This window comes from Colossoma macropomum, unplaced genomic scaffold, assembly GCF_904425465.1.
Source record: "Colossoma macropomum unplaced genomic scaffold, Colossoma_macropomum, whole genome shotgun sequence".
NCBI lineage: Eukaryota > Metazoa > Chordata > Actinopteri > Characiformes > Serrasalmidae > Colossoma > Colossoma macropomum.
In genome coordinates this window covers 689,136-710,205 of record NW_023495007.1, presented here as the reverse complement: position 1 = coordinate 710,205, position 21,070 = coordinate 689,136, and the positions used below count along the sequence as shown (strand labels likewise).

Genomic DNA, 21,070 nt, shown 5'->3' with positions numbered 1-21,070 from the left:
ACTAATAAAGTCTACACCACCTAAATTGGTTTGTTAGCTTTCTTGATTAGCTAGCTCCTTACTCTTTAACAAATAAACGTTCCCACTAAATATGTTATAGTACACAGTTAAAAGTTAGAACTCTAAGTTAAACCTAGAAAAGTTGGAAGAAAAGTGATTTTATTGTATTTATTTATTTATTTATTTATTTATAAACATTAATTGGGCTCAAGCCAACTAATAAATACATCCGGCTCACGTTATGCTGGTTACAGTAAAGCGTGACTGTGAAATCTTATGATGTTTGAAAATAATTGCAGTTATATTAAATAATTGCGATTATCTAAAATAATTGTGAACAGACAATTGTGTTATAATTGTAACAGGCCTAGGTCTGGCCATGGCCACTGCCCACAGCAGTCTAGGTTTATGAGAAAAACACAGGCAGACAATGTGGACCGGGTTGGGATGGAAATAGTACATGCAGATCTGTTTCTTTAAACTAGAATAAAGAAACTTTCCACAACCCCCTTTTGAGCAACTAGGTCTGTCACAATTATTGCAATAATCGCTTAATCGCAGTTGCATTCGCGAGTGATTGCAATTATTTAAGCTGACTGCAGTCATTTTCCACAGTTGTTAGATTTCAGTCATGTAACGCTGCAACAAACAAAATGCGAAGTGGGTGCAGATAAATGTCAATAACCAAATGACCAAGAATAGACAATCAAATTATTGATAATTGATTAGTTATTTATATGACAATGTTGGAAAGTGTCAGTGTGAATGTGTTTTTGGTTTTTGTGAGTTAGGGCTTTCTTCTGAAAGTGTGTTTGCGTGCACTCCTCCGACCACAGAGTAGTCTGTGGTTGCTGTGTTTACATATGTAAACTTAATTAAGTCCTTCAGGCCTGTACCTCAACGGCACACTCAATGAAAGAAGTGTAAAGGTCAACCCTAAATTTAGGCTTTAGGCTTGATTCCAGTTGTGACATTTGCTCCCTTTGGTCAGGGGTTCATGAGCAAGTAATTGGCTGAGTTCTCATTGGGAGGGAAGAACAGCTGGACTGACTAAAATCCCACTTAAATCTTTGTTATTTAAAGGATTGCCTGATAATGTCAGAAAAGCAAAAGTCTTCATTTAACACTTGACTATTGTGTGCTTTTTCTTCTTAATTGGTCATTAACTTGATCTTTATTTAAAACATGTTTTTCCTCTCATATCTCAGGCACAAAGCCCTGAAGCAGCGAGTGGGCAGTACACAGGGCCAGGCTGTTTCAGCTGGGCAGGTGCAGCAGCAGCCCACCAAGCACAAAGCAGGAGAGAAGCCTGAAAAGGGTGACAAACAGCAGAAGCGTCCACAAACGCCCTTTCACCACCGGAGCTCCATCTGCGACGATGTCTCAATGGAAACAGAAGCCTCGGCAGGACAGCGGTTGTCTCTCCGAGGTCAGGACGGGGGCAGATTCCCTGGCCTCCGCCCTTCCGATGTCTGCGCTGTGCCGAAACCACCTCAGCTGCACACAGGGGGTGGAACAGCAGGCAGTGTTGGTGGCCCATCAGAAATGGTGGGCTCCCCTCAGCCACCTCCGCTCAGCCCTCACCCCTGTGATCGGGGAGAGGAACCTTCCGAAGCCCTAAAGAATCCCTCCACACCTCACAGCCAACACTTCTACCCTCCTTCTTCAGAACCTTGCCTCCTGCCCCAGAAGGGCCCAGATGATCCTCGTGTTGATTCTCTCGCTCCTCCCTTCCATCCAGCTTTTCCTGAAGCCATGGAGCCCACAGTGTATGTTGGGGCAGCAGTAAGCCTGGAGGATGATGGAAGTCATGTGCCCTGGAGATTCTTCAACCTTCCACGCAGGAAAGACTTGGATTTCCCTACACCCTCTCTACCTATGGACAAACTGAGAGAAGAGGCCTTGCTGGCAGTTGACGGAAATATGTCAGTTACTGAGTAAGTATTTTATTGCACGGTTAGTATACACACTAGTAGTGGGTGGTATACAGGATCATCTAGTATACTGATTGAAATTCTTCTCAAGCTGTTGGTTGGGTCATAACTTTTATGCCAGTAAGCTGGTCTCTTGTGTTTAGCCTTTAACTTAGCATGTACACCAGCCCCCTTGCCAGGCTTCTGTTTTCTCTTGCACCGCCTGCAGCATTGCCTCCCTTTGTCAGCTCTCTCAGATGACTTCACAGTCTCTGGGCCTGGTCCTCACACTCTCTTTGCTGCTGTCTGCTGCTTAGTGTAAATGACTCATAATATTTACCAAATCCCAGCAGTGTCTAAGATCCAGGCATGAGTTTATGGGATACATGTATTAAAGAAATTATTTGCTTATGCATACACACAATACATTGTTTTATGTTGTTCAGTCCTGTTTTTACTATATTGTGTAATAAATATTTTTTAAATAAATGTAATTCATTTTAAAAATAAAGGTATGTTCCACAATAATACATCACTGTTAACCTATAAAAATGGGTTTGCTTTAGCATCTAAAATTGTTGGTGAAATATAACCTAATAACACTGAACTAATTAATTGCCTATAAATAGACCAGTCAAAGGTAGCCAAACACCTATATATTGTGTACATGACAACTCAGTCACAACTAACTGGCACTCTAGCTGTGTTCAGTGTTCAAGCCTCAATTCATTATAAGTGGAAATGCTGGTCTTCTTGCCTGGACAACATTCCTGGATCTCTAGTTAAAGACAATAATTGCAATCTCAAGAGCAATATCATTCAGAAAAATCACAGTGAGAAGTTTTGCTCAAAATTGTTCAGCTCTACAAGATATAAATTTGGCCTCAGTCATGCTCACTGGTTTATCTGGATGCCTGCAGACACGTGTATATAACCTTGTTTCTCAGTTCTCCACCAAAAGCAATTGAAAACCTGGAGTACCTGGAGTGAAGTCAATGACAAAGGAGTGTATTGTTCTGTTCTGTCAGATTTTTAGTTTATCATAGCTAAAACATCAGTGTACTTGTTGTTGGACCGCCTTTGTTGGTAGCAGTGGTGATGTGGTAGTTGTCTGATCTTTAATTTGCAGTGGTCAGGATCAGACTCAGACATTCTTTTCTCTTAAGTAGGTTTGTTTAGCACACACACACACAACCGACCCCCATCTGATGCTGGGCAGAATGTTCTATGTCTGGTGGTTGTGGTGCACATACGTCACGTTAATCTCTGGCTATGTGCCCTTTTGACATCATTCATAACTAATGTGCATGCACAGCACTGCTGCAGACTGGGGAGCTTATTGATTCCTTCTCTGATGACCATATGTATCGTCGTAATACACGCAGACACACCTACTTCAGTGAGGAGCTATTATGAAAGATACTGAATGTGCAAAATTGAGAGTGAAAGATCAGTTTAAGGATTTGACAGTAGGAGAAAAACACAGCCAGTGGTGGCACTATCTGTAAGTGTCTGTATTATGTAATCTGAGAAACCAGTGCTGCTATGAGTGCCTCTGCAGTGCTTGTCCGTTCTTCTGTTCTCAGTGAGTTTAATTACTGCATTATCTGGGTCTTTTTTTGGAGGCTAATATCTGGCAAGTGTCTTGTCATCCTGTGTCAGAGTAGTAGTGGACTGGTCTGTCACAGAGAACAGCAGCTGATCCAAAGCCTTCAAACAGATTTTTAGTTGAAAATCTTTTGAACAACAAATGGTAAAGAAAGAGAGAGTTTGAGCTTGAAACTCATGCATCAGATCTGCAGATTTGCAGAACCTCTGAAGGTGCAGGTTGTTTTGGTAAAGCTGTGGAACCTCTAACCTATTTCATACAAGCTCCTTATTACACTTCCAGCCTCTAATGAGTGAAACCTTTCCAAACAAATGCTTATTTCAAAACTGATGGCTGTGTACTGTTTGTGTCTGCAGGTTAATGGCCACCTCCAAGCATACTCTGAAAGTGTCAGAGGAGCGCATCCAGACCTACCTGCAGCAGCAAAACCAGCATCTAGCTGCAGCCATCGCAGACAGTGACCACGAGCCCGAGGTGGACCCCTATGCCTTTGTAGATGGGGATGTGAAGTTCACCTTCTCAGATAAGAAAGATAAAGCAGGCGGGGAGAAAGAGCAAGGAAAGAAACACAAGGTAAGGGTCTCTGACCCCAACCTCACTACTAGTTCCAGCAGTGCAGTGTTCCCTCAAAGGTTTTAGGATTCGAACAGTAGGACAGAAGTCAGAGGTTAAGGAAAGGATTTGGAGAGTGTAAGTCAATCTGACTGGGTTATGGGAGGAAAAGTACTGTACAATTTTCTTTTGCTCTGTGTCCCGTCTCTCTCTCTCTTTGTCTCCCTCTCTCTCTTTCTCCCCCCACTCCTCTTTCCCTTTCACTAGCAGTACCTTTTAACAGGCAAATAAACCCTGTTCACTGAACCGTACCTCTTAAGCATATTATTCTGTATTCATACTGTGTGAGATCTTTTCATACAAGTTTCCTCACCCCACATGCTTGTTGTGGTTTTTCACTACTACTACAAGGGAGAGTTCCTTTGTGGCTACTCTGAGCTTTCAGCGCATTACAGCATAAGACCTTGGGGGAAGACCTTTATTGCGCTTGCTGTATCAGTACTAGGAGAGAAAGTCTTAAAGATAAGGAGAGAACAAAGAGGCTGCTTTTTCATGTAGTGTGGTTTTTCTGATAGTGTTTTAAATGCATTAGTGACCAGTCTATTTACACATAAACACACGCACACACACACACTGCAACTGAAGAGTAATTTGTTTCACTACTCATTGTGCTCAGATTATGACCTGCTTAGCTCTTGTTGTCCAGCCCAGGGCTGAAATATTGATTATTGGCTTTCTGCCATTAGCATGTGTAGTTGTTTGTTGTTTTTTGTGGTCTGGATGTGAAGTATGTCTTCAAGGAGAAGCAGATTAGAGTCTGTAGTCACAGATAAAGAGCCTGCAGCAGAATTAAATCAATGACGTGTTCCTCTAGCTGCCCGTGTGCCGCCTCTCCCAGAGAATTTGCTCCCGTTACGAGTACTGTTTTCTCTCTCTCTCACTTGCTTAGTTTTTGTTTTTTTGAGAATAATTTATGACAATGTTTGACATGGCACTGTCTGACAACCTATTTAACTTTTCTTTTTTTTTTCCCCCTCCATCCTTTACATTGTGGGAAATTTTAATAAGAAATGGACCAACAGAAATGGTCAAGAATTAGTTGGAATACAGTGTTCATACATTATCTTACATAAAAAAATTCATGTTTTTTCCTTCACTTGTGAAGTTACCATTTTGGACATTGAAGGTTTTGTCTCAACAGTGACTATATGCTCATCATGCCTGTAAAATCTGGTTTAAAAAAAAGAATACAATTTTTTGAGAATTATCATTATATTTTATTTAAAACATAATATTGTGAAATGAATATACAAGCCATCTTATAAATGTTAACATTCAAATAAAACACCTCGCTACACTTTACTCAGCAAGTTAGAATGCGTTTGTTGTGTGTTTGTGTTTCTAATCACAGTTACATAAGTGTTGCAGTTCACCAGGTCAGAAGCACAAATCTATATTCCTGTGCGGATAAAGTGTAACCTAATTCAGTGTCTCTGTCTCTTTCTTAGGGGGAGGATGGAAGCGCTGGTCCATCAGATGGTAAGACATTATGCTTCTCGTTTCTAGTCAGAGATGCCAGGTACAGCATATTCAGTAAAGAAAATATTAGGTTAAGTGAATGACATATGCCGTGATAGAAGTTTGGTCAAATGTGTACTAGTTTGTAATAGCAATGTTGTCATTTTGACTTCATCTCTAGTCTTTCATTATGAGTTTTTGCCAGATGCAGATCAACTGTTCTCTGCCTGTGAAGTTTTAATGTGTGCAATATCTCCTGAAATGGCCTTTTCCAGGTTAATATCAAACAGAATGAATGTTGAATGCACTCCCTTTACACTTCCACACTCCTGGAAGTCTGTAATTGCCAGATAGACCGTGCTAAGCAAGACAACTTCTGTGTCCATTTCCTCCATGTATTGCTACCTTTTTCACATCTTTTTCTTCTCTGATGACCTCTCTCATCCTCCCCTGCAGATGCTCAGCGGGGAGCAGCCCACAAAATCGCTGCCTCCACCAGTCTGATCCATGACTCTGACCTGGCTGTTTCTATCAAAGACCTGGACAACCTCTTCAATTCAGATGAAGATGAGCAAACGGTTAGCTTCAGAGAGACATCTCATAATAATTTGCTGCATTGCCTGTCTCACTATCTTGCACACGCACACAAACTTGCTCTCTCTGTCACTGTCGAGCAAGAGCAAAGCTTCAGCAGTGGAGTCTCATAACAATATACAGTGAATGTTCCTCCTGTATGACTTTTGCTCTTTCTATTTATTTATTTATTTTTTACACAGTTTCAGACATTTCAGATTATTATTGTAATGATTCACACAATTATGTGATCCAACAAATTTAATTAACTTTTAATAAACAGAATAACGCTGGCAAGTTCGCGAGCTGTTCTAAATGTTTCACTCAGACTTAAGTTCAATATCAGTCTTACTCATACATTCACAGCCTGTGTAAAAATAGGTTTATAAATGCTCAGCTTATTGATACCGCAATATACAATCATGACCATTTTGGTAGTTTGAGCATATTTAGTCATATAATCGCAATATGACATTTTGTCTGTATCCTTTGGAGGGTGTCATATGTTAACTGCTGACAATTCTTACTTGCACAAGAGTCTAAACCCTGCACTTTTGGCTCATATTAAATAGGTCTTTTTGTCTTTTTCACTCCTCAGATGAATGGCTTGTAAAGATTCCCATTCTCTTCTTGAATGGCAGTCTTGCTGTGAGATTTTGCTCTAAGCAGAAATCAGCTGATACATTTTGTAGTAGCTGACATGAGCTTGTATTCCAGGCCCTGCATTATCACATGACTGCCAGCAAGATGAGTTCAGTCATGAGCTAAATAAAACACTGTTGCATTTTAGAACTATTTTAGTAATACTTTTTCTTTTCTCCACCCCCCCAAATAATTTTGTAGCCTGGTGCCAGGAGAGCAGTGAATGGAACGGAGGAGAAGTTTGGCAGTAAGGAACCGAAGCCAGCCGCCCTGGACCCTGTGTCATGTATTAGTGAGTATAATCTCTGATTAAACAAATCAGTCTACACAGAAGCGCAAGCTTATAAATTCTTATACTGCATTTAGACAGGCAGTCAAATCAATGTTTTTTCCACGACATCTGCATCTGGTATTTTCCCTGAAGTCTAAGCAACAAACATTTTTGACAATGCTTTTCTTCACTATTGATTTGGGCAACAGATTTTAACAAATGAATCCCTACCAGTAGAATATCTAAACACATGCCTTTTCACCAGTGATTTCTCTATGAAGCACCCCCTTGTTAAGTTGATGAAATTTCTCTCCAAGGGGCTAGAAAAAAATGTAGCCTTGCACATGCAGGCTTTTGTTGACAATAAAAAGCTGGTTCAACGTCAGCCTCCTAAAAGTCTAGTAGTAGCTTTTCAGAAATTCAATCATGTCTTAACAGCAATAGTGACATTTAAAGTCAAGGCTAGTCCTGACATAATTAACACAAGTAGAATCTGTCTGTCAATTAGGAGAGGGAACTGTAGTGAATGAATTGTGTGCTGGCTAAGAGTTGAAATGAATGTTTATGGACTTTATGATCTATTTTCTTTTGATAATGAACATTCATATAGCAAAGAAAAGAGTCTGAAAGGACATATTAGAGCACTGTAGCGTCTCTTCTTCTGTTTCATTATTACTTTTTTTCACCCCCCCTTCCCTCTCCTTTCCTGTGCTTACAGGTTCAGCAGACCTGCACCAGATGTTCCCTACCCCTCCATCTCTGGAGCAGCACATAATGGGCTACTCACCAATGAACATGGGCAGTAAGGAGTATGGTAACATGGAGCCCGGGCCCGGCCTCACCTCTTTGGATGGCCCATCTGCTTTGACAGGCCAGTTTAAGATTGAGGTGGAGGAGAACTTTTGCAGTCCAAAACCATCAGAGATCAAGGTAGGTCTTCTATTTTTCCAGGTTATCATTCTACAAGCCAGCAAGTAATTTGCACAGCAAATCACATATGCCTAAAAACCAAAGTGAATCACTAAATCAACCAAACGATTTGGTCATCTTATGATGGCTTAAGGGACTGTTGTGACCAGGCAAGATCAGAGCACTCACATAATCAAACAGTAATAGATATACTCATGGCTGAGGTCAAATAAACAAATATTAAACCTTCAGGGCCAGTTTTTTAGACCCAGGTTAAACCTAGACGGGGCTCCCAAGTGTTGGCCCTATCATCAGGAGATAGTGAGTTCGATCCCAGGTGATGCTACAGTCATCCGTAGCCGGGAGTCCAAGATAGCACAATTGGCCTCGCTCTCTGGCTGGGTAGGATGGCCCCCCTTCTCCCCCCATCACTCAACGCAATGCTAGTCAGTGCAGGCGTCTGTTAGCTGATGTAACAGATCTGGTGGTTGGCGCTTTCCCCCGAGCGCGTTCGGCTGTCAAATGACGTTGCGTGAGCGGCAGTTCGAAAAAGAAGCGGTGGTTGGCTTCACAGGTCTCGGAGGAAGGCTGTGTTAGCCTTGACCCTCCTAGCATTGAGAGTATCGTGTGATTGGGGGAGTCCTAACTAGCAGGTGGAATTGGAGACGACTAAATTGGGGAGAAAATTGGGTAACAAAAAAAAACCCTAAGCCTAGACTGAAAAGAATTTTTAAATAATTAATTTTTGACACTGTAATTTACTTTATGATTAGGTTTAATAAATATCCGGCAAACTAGCACAGTTTACATTTTTTTATTCAGAAAATAAATATTTTCATGCTGGGATATTCAGATATTGTTCATTTAAAATGTTCATATGGCAGAATTATAGGTATGCACAGTGGTATTGGAATCAGTATCAGCAAATAATTAATCAGTAACAGTGATTGTTTGGTGATGCATTACTGTGCTGAAGTACATTGAAACCCTCTACAAATAAATGTTACGTTTCTCTGTAATGCTAAATCAAGAGAATCTAGTCCCATTTTCTACATTTCAGGAACATCTTTATGCATCAGTATCTGCATCAACAGATGTATGTACATGAGAAATACTGGGTAGTGGAGTCAGCCCAGAATTCCCATATTGTTGTATCTCTACAAAAATGTTTGTGTTTATTTTTAGTACATGTCTGTGATTGTTGCAGTAATCTATTCAGACAACTTTGTTTGATTTGCTGGTTTAGATTTTTCTTGTGGAATGAGGTGGTAATTGCGACATATCTGATACTGATAATCTGGCTTTCTACTGCATCATTATACGCATATATGCTTTTCTATACATATACAATCCTGTTTCTTTTCATCATTAGACAGTAGTGAAAATAATTAGCTTTAAGCCATACCTGCCTGTAGACATAAGCCCTGAAGCTGACTGCTCATTTTATCATGGTAATGGATCTGAAGATTTTTTTAGTATTTTTTTTCTGATTCTCCTGTCTCTTCCTGCTAATCTCTGTTTCACAGGATTTCTCCTTTGTGTATAAGCCCGAGTTGTGTCAGTCTTTTGTGGGCTGCTCAATGTTTGCCCCTTTGAAAACGCTACCCAGTCAGTGTCTGCCTCCCATTAAGCTACCAGAGGAGTGTATGTACCAGCCCAGCTGGTCCCTGGGCAAGCTGGAGCTTCTCAACACCGTACCTACCATGAGCTTCCTGAACAGGGACAGGTGAGTAGCACGCCTGCAATCCTTCCACATAATTACTGCATAGTTGCATACCAATCCTAATAATCATACCATGCAGCTTTTAAAAAGTCACACAAGTTAGACATTAGGCTTGAATGAGAGGATTTTTAATGGTTGATTAACTTAAGATAAACTCAGGCTTAGCTTTGGTGGTGCTGTTTGTTACATTTATGAAATGCCTTATCTAATGATTGCTGATGATCTATGTTATTTTGCTGCTTACTGCAAAGAGGAACTCTCTGTACTCTTTGGTATTATGTTATTTAAATTACTACCATCATTGTTTGGTATTATGTTATTTAAATTACTACCATCATTCCACTAAAGTAAGATGGTAGTGCTGGAATTCTTGTTGCTTTGCAAATTCTGCAACAAGCATTTTTATTGTCGCTTGTCTCAAGCATGAGGAATTTTCAAATCATAAAATGTGGCTAGCATAAATTAAGTTTATAAATTACTAACGTAGTTGTGCATATGAGGTGAAATCTGAAGTGTATTTAAGTGCCACAATACTGATACCGATACTGATCTGGCTTTTTGTAATGCATCATTGTGTGCATATCTGCATTTCTACAACACATACACAAACCTCTTTTCATCATCAGAAAAAGACTGCTGTCTTTTGATCCATTTCAGTTCCCTCATACGCACACTTCATTCTTGCACAACTAATAGGAAGGCAAGGTATAAAAAGAGTACAAAGATTCAGATCATTATATTATAGCCAGCTGTCACTGCTGTCTTCCAGTTGGCCTTTTCAGTAATGTAAGCAAGATTTAATGCATTATGCATGTGCAGGTGAATTGCCTTCTTCAGTAGTGTTCACACAATTAAGGAATGTGGTAACAGAGTTTATTACATTAGTCTTTGTTTATCCCGAAGTAATCTCTAATTACTTTTTGACAGGCATGACTATTTTTGTGCAGTTGAATGGAGTTCATAAGTCAGCAATAAACATGACTAGTTATTTAATTTTGTGTGATGTAACATGGGTAATAGTTGTTAAATATAATTTGTCTGAGTGGAATCCAAATTTAGTAGCATATTTCTGCTATTTTCTAGATGTGAGCACTTCCTTTTATTGTAATAGAAGAAAATGTGCTTGAAACAATAAAGAGGGGAGAGAAAGTGAGCTGGGGCTTGAAGGAGTGCTAGTAGTGTAGCATGAAGCTTGGCTCTAAGGTTCAGACTGATTAAAGTTAGTTAGTCCAGAGCTTGTTAGGCTGCTTTTAACACCTACTACAGCTCAGCAACACAGCCATCTCTTCAAATGGCAATCTTTTAGAACCCCACCAGTTTTAAAGGCCACTAAGAAACACACAGGCGTGTACATATACACACACACAGTGTGGGACAAGCTGTGCTTTCATTCCTTTCACAGCTGTCTGTTGGTCTGTCTGTCCAAAAATAGGCTTTCTCTCCCTAGTGAAGGTTCCTGGAGAATGGCAGTACAGTACTGCAGCTGATGAGTGACTGCTCTGATTATTGCAGTCGGGATATTTTCAGAAGCAGCAACCATGTACAAAATCAAAATCCTTTTTTTGTCCGGTGGTGGTGGATCATTTCATTTAAATAGTAAAATAAAATCCATTGGTGAAAATATTTTAAAAAGGCAGCTTAAAATCTCTACGCATTATACCTTGCCCAGTTCTGAATTTTTCAGAATGTTGTAGCAGTATGGTTGTCAGTTAATCCACTCTTGTATTTAATGTGTAATATTAATGTCTCTTCTGTTCTGCCCTCACATCTTTCTTGCAGTAACATCCCTAGTGTGGGCAGCGCCATGGAACAGGACTATAGCCAGTCATACACCCCTCAGACACACACACCCTTTATATCCAACAGCGCGCCACCCAGCAACAGTGGCACAGGGATCCTCCCCTCCCCTGCCACTCCACGTTTCTCCGCCCCAACCCCCCGGACGCCTCGTACCCCCCGCACCCCGCGTGGCCCTGCCAGCGTCCAGGGCTCCCTCAAGTATGAGAACTCGGACCTATATTCGCCCGCCTCCACACCCTCCACCTGTCGGCCACTCAACTCTGTGGAGCCGGCCACCGTGCCTTCCATCCCGGAGGCCCACAGTCTCTACGTCACCCTTATCCTGTCTGAGTCGGTCATGAACCTGTTCAAAGACTGCAACTTTGACAGCTGCTGCATTTGCGTATGCAACATGAACATCAAGGGTGCCGACGTGGGTGTGTACATCAGCGACCCCAACATGGAGGCACAGTACCCGTGCAGCTGCGGCTTCAGTGCCGTCGTCAACCGCCGCTATGGCAATGGGTCGGGCCTCTTCCTGGAGGATGAGCTGGACATCATCGGCCGTGGCTCGGACGTGAGCAGGGAAGCAGAGAAGCGCTTTGAGGTGCTGAGAAGTTCCTCATTGGAAAAGAGCGGAGGAGGAGTGAAGGACAAAGTTCCAGATGAGCTGATCTTGCTTCTGCAGGATCAGTGCACCAACCCTTACTCACCGCTTTTGGCCACAGAGCCAGAAGGAACCGCCTCCAGGGTGCCAGGGGGTGTAGTCGTCCCTCCCTGTGTGCGCGTAGAGGAGAGGGACTTCCACAACGACTGCTACCTAGCCCTGGAACACGGACGACAATTCATGGACAACATGTCAGGAGGCAAAGTGGATGAGACACTAGTTAAAAGCACCTGCCTGCACCACTGGGCCAAACGTAATGGTGAGTCTTGATTTTGGAGCCTCATTTAATGAAGCTTGGTCATCTCTCACTCACACTGTGTGTGTTACTGAATGATGATAGCAGTTTGGAGAAATTATATAAGTTAATTACTTCGTTATAGTATATTATTAGTAGATGTCGTAAGTGTGCGTACACCCCAAAATAACGAGTAGAAGTGTTTGTTTATTTAAATGCTTATATTCACAGGATAGCTACTTTATTGTTGTATTGACTTAGTGCTGTCTTTTTTTCCCTCTCGTGTTCTCAGCAGTGGATGTGAGTGCTCTGTGCTCACAGGATGTGTTAAGAGTGCTCCTGTCCCTCCAGCCTGTGCTTCAGGATGCCATCCAGAAGAAAAGAACTGTGCGCTCATGGGGCGTCCAAGGACCCCTTACCTGGCAGCAGTTTCACAAGATGGCTGGAAGGGGGTCCTATGGTAAGCAGCAAGTAATTGCTCTAAAGCCCACTTCCATCAGACGTGGTAACATGCCTCATGATCTGCCGTTCCATTACATGTTTACAGTTTTGCGTAGTGGTTTTGGCTCACCACGCATGCCACATCGCATCTGGTGTTAAATCATCTTAACAGTTAGGTGGTAAGACTACAGACATTCCACCCTTATGACAGCTAAGTACTCTTCTTGAAATGGTGATATTCTCTCAGCGTTCCCCATGGCAGCAATCCAGTATAAGGACACCTGCATTCTAGGAGGGCCCCAGCACTACAGGTTTTAGCTTTTTACCCTCTTGAACCAACTTGAAAGCTAATTTTTAAGCTTTAACATTTGGATCAGGTGCTGTAGAACAGGGAAAACATAAAAATGCTATGGTGCTGTAGATTACCTGGAATGCAGATTAGCATTGCTGGATTAGGGTGAGGCATTCAGTCTTTTTACATTTTCTTTTTTCCTTCCCCCCTTTTAGGCACAGATGAGTCCCCAGAGCCTTTGCCCATTCCTACGTTCCTGGTGGCTTATGAGTATGACTTTGTGGTGCTGTCTCCCTTTGGTCTGCCCTACTGGGAGAAGCTACTGTTGGAACCTTTCGGCTCCCAGAGAGATGTGGGCTATCTGGTGCTCTGCCCAGAGAACGAAGCACTACTCAATGGAGCCAAGAGTTTTTTCAGGGAGCTAACGGCTGTCTATGAGGTGTGTATGATGGAGAAAACTGCTTGTTTTCTTCCTTTTAGTGAAATAGATATGGCTTTGGTTGTGTGTTGTTGATCCTGTTTGTTGAAATCTGCCTAGAATTGTAATTTAAGTGCTTCTCAAACCTGAAAACTGAATCTGACCTCTAAGCAAGTAGTGATACTTAAGATAATCTGTCCTATGATTATAGCAAAGATTACAGCTGCTTAGCAAACAGTGAACTTGTTAATGATTTTGTCTTGTCTTCACCCAATAGTCTTGCAAGCTCGGTCAGCATCGACCAATTTCCAAAGTGCATGCTGATGGAATTGTGAGGGTGGGAGGGGCTGCAGCCAAGAAGCTATCAGAGCAACCAATTTCTGATTGGTTCCTGAAGGGAGTCAGCGGCACCAGTGAAGCCTTTGCCAAGCTTAAGTTGTTTGCTCAAGTCTGCAGGCATGACCTCGGTAAGTTTTTCTCACTGAAGCTTCTTTAGCACAGAACAGTAGTTACAGCAGTTATTGCAATCATTTTGTTATAAAGATGAAGAAAAGACGATGCAGGTTGTGCAGACTAATCAGAGCAACTGTGATAACCTAAAAGAAAACAAACACAAACTTAGAAACATTTTGTGCGAAACCAATATAGGGGATTTTCTCATGCCGAGGGCTGCTTTATGATTTATTTCTTTTTTTTTTTTAGCTTTTGCCATCACTGGACTGTGAGCAAAAAAGTATCACTAGAAAACTGATAAATTTGTTACTAGTTATCATCAGTATTCCTGATGGCATCAGTTTGTTGTTGCATTAGACATCTTTGAGAACCTTAAATAATAATGGTCTTTTTATTGCTCCATTTCTCTCCCAGCTCCATACCTCGCTACACAGCCATTGGACGGTTCCTTACTTACTCAGCCAAGTCCACCTCCTTCCTCCACCCAGTCATCATCTGTGCAGTCCTCAGGCTTAGCCTCTTCTAACCCCCAAACTTCACAGGCCTCTGGGGGCTCCTCTCTCACCAATAACACTGGCCCGGGCAACAGTGGCCCAGGGTTACCAGGCAGTACCAGTAGCACTCCTTCTTCAGGCCCTCAGAACAGCAGCATGCAGCCTAGCAAGCCAAGCTCCTTCCCTCCCTTTGGGGGAATGGGAGCCCAGAGCAACAGCTCACAATCTGGGGCTCTGGGCCAACAGGCTGGCACCCAGAACTCAAACCTCTCCGGAGATAGCTCATCCAGCACCAGCCAGACTCAGGGGCCTTCTGAACCACCCGAGAGGTATGCAAAACCTAGACAGCCTTCAAAAACCTGTGCATCTCCTTTCCAGGCATTTTAATTTCCATGTCATTACTTTCATTAGCAAAACCTTGTAAAATGCTTACACTGCAGAAGGAAAAACATTCTTAATTGTAAATTAATGTATCAAGAAGTAATTCTGGATGATTTCTGTTTGTCCATTTCTCAGAAATTGTTTAAACAGTGTCAATGGTAGCTGGCGTTTTTAGATAGATACAATCATCTGTTCAATAGAACAGGAAAAGAAATAAATTCTGTATAGTTAATTCAGTTAAATGAGACACTACATATTAGAGTGGCCTTTTGGCATCAATGTCCAAAGGACTTTTGATAATGAACCTGTCTGAGGGTTATTTCAGCATCCTGTTGCTGACTGAACTGGGTGTTTTTTAACAATTGTCATGGTGTTAACTGTTATGCCAGGTTGTCTGCATTACCCTGTAGACACTGAAGGTCCATAAAGATATGCTTTTTCTTTACTTTTAGCACCATGGAGAGGGAGAAGGTTGGCATACCCACTGATGGGGAGTCTCATGCCATCACATACCCCCCTGCTATTATGATCTACATTGTTGACCCGTTCTCATATGAGGATGCGGACTCAAGTGTGTGGACACTTGGGCTCCTGCGCTGCTACCTGGAGATGGTGGAGTTCCTCCCTTCTCACATACGCAACTCTATCTCTGTGGAGGTATGTGCAAAGCACCACTCCACCCAGTGTGTTATATGAATGCCATGGGGCAGATGAGTTTAAGACTTAACGCTTCCAGGAGTGGAAAGAATATGAATGTGGTTATAGTGCTTTTGAATACTATGGATACATGTGGTGAAGTAAATAATCCACTGTATTCTGAATAAGGAACCATGTTTAATATCACCTGCATGCATGAAACTATTCTGCTGGTTTTCCTTAAAGCTGATTTAAGGTAGTTCTGATTTAGCTTAAAAATTCGGAATGATGTCGCTGTGATCTGCAAGCTCTCTTGACTGGCTTTGTCTTCTCTCAGATAATCCCATGTCAGTACCTCCTGCAGCCAGTCAAGTGTGAGGAGAGGCAGCTGTATGCGCAGCACCTGAAATCTCTGGCCTTCTCAGTGTACTCTCAGTGCAGACGGCCTCTCCCTGTGTCTACCAACGTCAAATCGCTAACGGGCTTTGGTCCCGGCCTCGCACTTGACACAGCCCTCAGGAGTCCAGAGGTGAGACAGGGAGAACAACCCAGTTAGTGTTCTTCTTTCTAAAGGTGCTCGGTAGGCAGAGGCATTTCTGCAACAAAGAAGTAGGGACTGGAAAGACAGCACCTTTTTTTCTATGTGTATACCTGAACAATTGTGATTCAAGTGTCAAGCAGATCAGTACCCTGGATACAGCATTTATCCTGAGGAAAAAATTATATTTGTTTTGCTGCCTGTTCTCTAGAACCTAGCCAGATTCTCACGGATAGCAATCCTTAATATATGGCAAATCCATGAATTCAGGATTAGATTAGGTATATATCCTCATGAAAATATAATCTTAACTAAAGCCAGAAGCAGTCATGTGAGAAAAGGAATCTTCTTTGATGCCTCCACATTGTCTGAATCTGAATATCAGTCATTCAGGAAAGGCCTCTGCAATTGTTCAATGATAGAGTGGAAGTCCTTTCACTTATCACTAAGAGTAATTTCCCACAAGCCTGAATTTCAAATCATACATGTTTCTTTCAGCAGGAACTATTTACTCAGTTGTGCTAATCTGTAGAGGGAAATCTCTCACTGCTTCAGTTGGATCAGACCCTGGGAAAAGTTTTTAATCCAATATGGGAATTAAATCTGCTCTTACTTGCTTGGATAAAGCGTTTTGTGTTATGCTATTGCCCAGGTCATCTGGATAAAGCAGTTTTGAGAAACTTTCATCGTGCTTTACCAAAGCTCTTTTTCAGCTGTATTAAATGAGGTAGTCTGTGCTCACAGGATTCAGCGAACAGCCTTAATACTGTCTAAATCAATATCTTTTCCTGTAGTTTACACTGCAAATAACAATGTACTATATCACTAACTTGTTACACATACTTGATACACTATTGTTGACTTTTTCTGCAGTTATTGTTTTCATTTGCTACATGTAATGGGTTGTTTGTAATTAATGTAAAAACTGTCATGTGTATGGGTTAGGCAGCATGAGATGGCTTTAAACCCTACATGGGATTCCAGTCTTCTCTCAGCTGCCATCAGCTTTATTTTGTTATTAAAACTTCAATTGCATTTTCAGAATTTATTAAGCATGTCAGAATTGTTTTTGTGTTTTTCATTGTTTTTGCTTCTGTTTAATTGTTGTAATTCAGTATGGAAGTTACCCATTGCAAAGAAATCACATTCTTAAAGGCTGCTAGAAGTAAAATGATTAGTGGAGATTAGAGACATTTTGCTCCTAGATTGAAGTGTAGAGGTACTGTTAACAGATCTGTAGTGGCTTGCAGTGTTGCTGTTCCTGGATCAGTGTGGCATCAGAATGGTACTGTTTCCTGAAGTGGAATGCAATGGGGCATGGAGAGTGTTACACTAACCTCCCTGTCCTGGACCAGGACAAAAGGGAACTCGCAGCACCACCAGTTTTCTTTCCATTATCTGCTAGGGCAGCTCTGTGAGACCTCACTGATGGGATTCAGCCTGCCTGCTGCTGGCAGTGTTGGGGATTTCAGACCTCTTGTCTGCTCTTGGCCCAGCCACTCGCACAATCCAATTTTGTCTGCTTGCTCTCCCACACTTTTTACTCCTCTCAGAAAGGAGATGTGATTGCTCACTGAGGTGGAGTGGTTTATTTAGGGAGCAAGAGATGTTTAGGCCTGCCCATTTCAGAGCAGGCCAAACTATGGGTAGAAATTGTGTGGTGTCAGAGGGCCTTGACTTTTTGCCTTTGCTTTTTTGTCTTTACATTTTCTGCCATATTTGATGACGTTTGACCTGACTTCTGCTTTTTTGCCTTTCCAGAGGCCAGAATGTTTGCGTATGTACACACCTCCTTTCATCTTGGCACCAGTGAAGGACAAGCAGACGGAGTTGGGAGAGACGTTTGGAGAGGCATCGCAAAAATACAATGTGCTATTTGTGGGATACTGCCTGTCACATGATCAGAGGTGGCTACTGGCCACCTGTACGGACATGAACGGAGAGCTGCTAGAGACTTGCATCATAAGCGTAGATGTTCCCAACAGGTTAGATAGCTGAAGCACTGTTCCTTTTTTAACCCTGTAGTCTATTTATTGACCATTCACACATGATCTTATCGTAGTTGACTAGCTAAAGTACTTTGGTCTGCTTCCAATCTGTGTCTATTCTGCAACTGTTGCTAGTTTTTCTCGCATGTGTCTATTCAGAGCGAGAAGGAAAAAGGGCTCAGCTCGACGGCTCGGTCTGCAGAAGCTCTGGGAGTGGTGCTTGGGTTTGGTACAGATGACATCAGTGCCATGGAGGGTTGTGATTGGCCGACTTGGGCGGATAGGTCATGGAGAGTTACGAGGTAAAGACAACTTTGCTGTGAACCAATTAGAGTTTAACATTTTGGCACATCAAAAGCAGAGTAGAGTTTAGTGTTTTTTCTCCTGAGTAAGTCAAAAGTGTGATTCATGACTTAGGCACAGATACCACATTTTAATTAAAATGTAATGGCTAGGCTGCAACTATTATCTTCATTTTCCAGTATTTTATCAAATGCTACCAGGAATATTCAATGAAAGGGCAAGAAACCCTCAAGATGTTTACATTTTTAGAGGTTGTAAAAGAAAATCTTCTGAAAAGCTACTGGGATGTTATTAATGATCTTGTAAAATTAATGCTGATGAATATAAATGTTTCCCAATATCTTCTGAATTGTGCCTGGTTCGTTTACCATATATTCTGTTTTTCATTTAAATGTTTTGAAATATAGATATGAAAACTGTTTTGTTCAATACTTTACTGTTTTGCCAGCAATGTTTTTGTTTGTTTGGGGTTTTTTTCTTAACCTTTGTACATTCCGTATGTTCTTTTTAAGCCTCTCTTTTGATCCTGCGCTCCAGCAGTATTGGTGTTAACACCAGGTGCAAACTGAATACATTTTTACCGTTCTGGGCAGTTGACTAGCATGCTGTCATTTATTCCAGGGATGCAACTGAGAGCATGTAGTAGCTAGGTAGTAGTCTGGAGAAAAGGAATTAGTTAATTTATTCTATATTTATTATAGCTCTAGTCGTGAGAGTTTTTTCAGAAGGCTGAATCAAATGTTACCTGCATGTATTTTAAAATCTTTCACGTGGTATTATGTCATCTAAGTTCTCTCTCTCTCTCTCTCCTCTCTCTCTCTCTCTCTCTCAGACTGGAGCATACTATTGAGCAGGAGGAATCTGCAGTCGCTAAGCCGCCGGCTGAAGGACATGTGCAGAATGTGCGGTATCTCATCTGCTGACACTCCCAGCATCCTTAGCGCCTGCTTGGTTGCCATGGAGCCTCAAGGCTCGTTTATCATCATGCCAGGTAAACTCACCCCTTCTATTCCTCTTTATATATATATATATATATATATATATATATATATATATATATATATATATATATATATATATATATATATATCACACACAACAAACTTAAGACATACAATAACAGGCACACAGACAACTCTTTTTTTTCTAAATATACACTGGCCATTCAGAAGCACAGGACTGACTCACTCAAGACCAACTTGTGCCTTCAAGAAGATGTATGTGTATATATGCCTCATATATACACACACACACTGAATGTTTTCCTTCTTCTCTAACGCTTTAAGCTTCTCTACATTTTAAGCCTAGACTTAGATTGCCTTAAATTTTAGAAATGACACTTAAATAAATACTTTTTGACTATTTATTTTTCTTTAGACTCTGTGTCAACTGGTTCCGTGTTTGGCCGCAGCACGACTCTGAATATGCAGACATCACAGCTCAGCACCCCTCAGGACACCTCCTGCACCCACATCCTAGTGTTCCCCACATCCGCCTTTGTCCAGGTCAACAGCTCCAGCTACACCCCTGAGGACATTGCCTTTAACCCCATCAATGGTAGGGACCTTGAACAGATGTAATAAATGTTTTCAGACACTCAGAGTACTTTAAACCACCTCTGGTTTGCCACTACTGTTGTGCTAGAAACAATGGAATCCTCTGGAATCCCCACGTGCACTATATGATATCCAAGTGATTTCTGTGATTTTGATTGTTGGCTTTTGTTGTATTCTTTAGATGGATCAGATCCTATTGGAGGCATCTTTGACCTTCTGGAACAGGAGAATGACCTGGTTGACCCAGACATCATCAATATCCTTCCTGCCTCCCCCACCACCTCCCCTGTCCACTCTCCAGGATCACAATATCACCACGGAGGAGATGGGAGCAAGGTATGCAGAACATGTGGAAATGGAGACAATGAGAAAATATAAGCATCTCTGAGGAAGTGTGTTGATGTACTTAAAGAACTAACGTTCAATGAGCAAAAAATAATAAGCGTTTATGTGATATACTGTATGTAATTTCATATGAGTAAAGTCTGCTTGTTTGGAATGCAAGAGAATTTATTAATGTTCCTGAGGGCTTCGGCCATTTAATACTCAGAAGAGCACTGAAATGTTTTACATCATTTACAATTTCAAATTGTGTCTAGGTTTGACTTCCTCTCCCCTCTGTCCTCTTTCAGGGTCAGAGTACCGATAGGATGGAGTCTCATGATGAAGCTCCCAACATCTTGCAGCAGCCTCTCGCTCTTGGCTACTTTGTGTCCACGGCTAAAGCAGGCCCACTGCCCGACTGGTTCTGGTCAGCCTGCCCGCAAGCTCAGAACCAGTGCCCTCTTTTCTTAAAGGTAATACATTTTCTTTCGCACACAAGAGCACATACAGGCTAATTATTTTCAGCTACAGATTAATGTGAAACAAATCTTGTGACAAACATTGCTGTAAAAAAACTTGAAATTTCATTTGTTTAGATTTTAACGTGAGTAGGGTTTTGTTTTGCTGTAGAAGAGCATGCATAAAATATTATGTGGAAAATGTGGGGTTTTTTGGGGGGGATTTTTCACAAGGATTTCTCACAGTCTTGTTCTGTAATTAAGTGACAGTATAGTGTGTTCCTGGACTAGCCTTAATCTGTTCTGAATGTCACTGAGCTTAAGCCGACTGAGCTTAAGCTGTTGTCTTCAGTTTGTTTCATACAACGTCATTGTTGCTTCAGTGTCTGTGTGGTTG

The 21,070-nt window shown here is 41.6% G+C and overlaps 1 protein-coding gene across 2 annotated transcripts in view; it reads left to right on the top strand.

The window, feature by feature from the left end:
• The window catches only part of med13a (mediator complex subunit 13a), a 69,053-nt gene that overhangs the window by 45,553 nt on the left and 2,430 nt on the right, over positions 1 to 21,070 (top strand). Inside the window, exons 9-28 of one of the 2 annotated variants that reach the window (XM_036561061.1) lie at positions 1,209 to 1,937; positions 3,879 to 4,095; positions 5,583 to 5,613; positions 6,049 to 6,170; positions 7,009 to 7,099; positions 7,797 to 8,008; positions 9,514 to 9,713; positions 11,490 to 12,415; positions 12,687 to 12,851; positions 13,340 to 13,563; positions 13,820 to 14,009; positions 14,410 to 14,818; positions 15,323 to 15,527; positions 15,844 to 16,035; positions 17,806 to 18,029; positions 18,192 to 18,334; positions 19,168 to 19,326; positions 19,713 to 19,892; positions 20,073 to 20,227; positions 20,524 to 20,688. In XM_036561061.1, the coding sequence (XP_036416954.1) occupies positions 1,209 to 1,937; positions 3,879 to 4,095; positions 5,583 to 5,613; positions 6,049 to 6,170; positions 7,009 to 7,099; positions 7,797 to 8,008; positions 9,514 to 9,713; positions 11,490 to 12,415; positions 12,687 to 12,851; positions 13,340 to 13,563; positions 13,820 to 14,009; positions 14,410 to 14,818; positions 15,323 to 15,527; positions 15,844 to 16,035; positions 17,806 to 18,029; positions 18,192 to 18,334; positions 19,168 to 19,326; positions 19,713 to 19,892; positions 20,073 to 20,227; positions 20,524 to 20,688 (4,939 nt within the window). Of the gene's footprint in view, positions 1 to 1,208; positions 1,938 to 3,878; positions 4,096 to 5,582; positions 5,614 to 6,048; positions 6,171 to 7,008; positions 7,100 to 7,796; positions 8,009 to 9,513; positions 9,714 to 11,489; positions 12,416 to 12,683; positions 12,852 to 13,339; positions 13,564 to 13,819; positions 14,010 to 14,409; positions 14,819 to 15,322; positions 15,528 to 15,843; positions 16,036 to 17,805; positions 18,030 to 18,191; positions 18,335 to 19,167; positions 19,327 to 19,712; positions 19,893 to 20,072; positions 20,228 to 20,523; positions 20,689 to 21,070 lie in introns of both variants that reach the window. The other variant, XM_036561060.1, reaches the window with a different exon arrangement.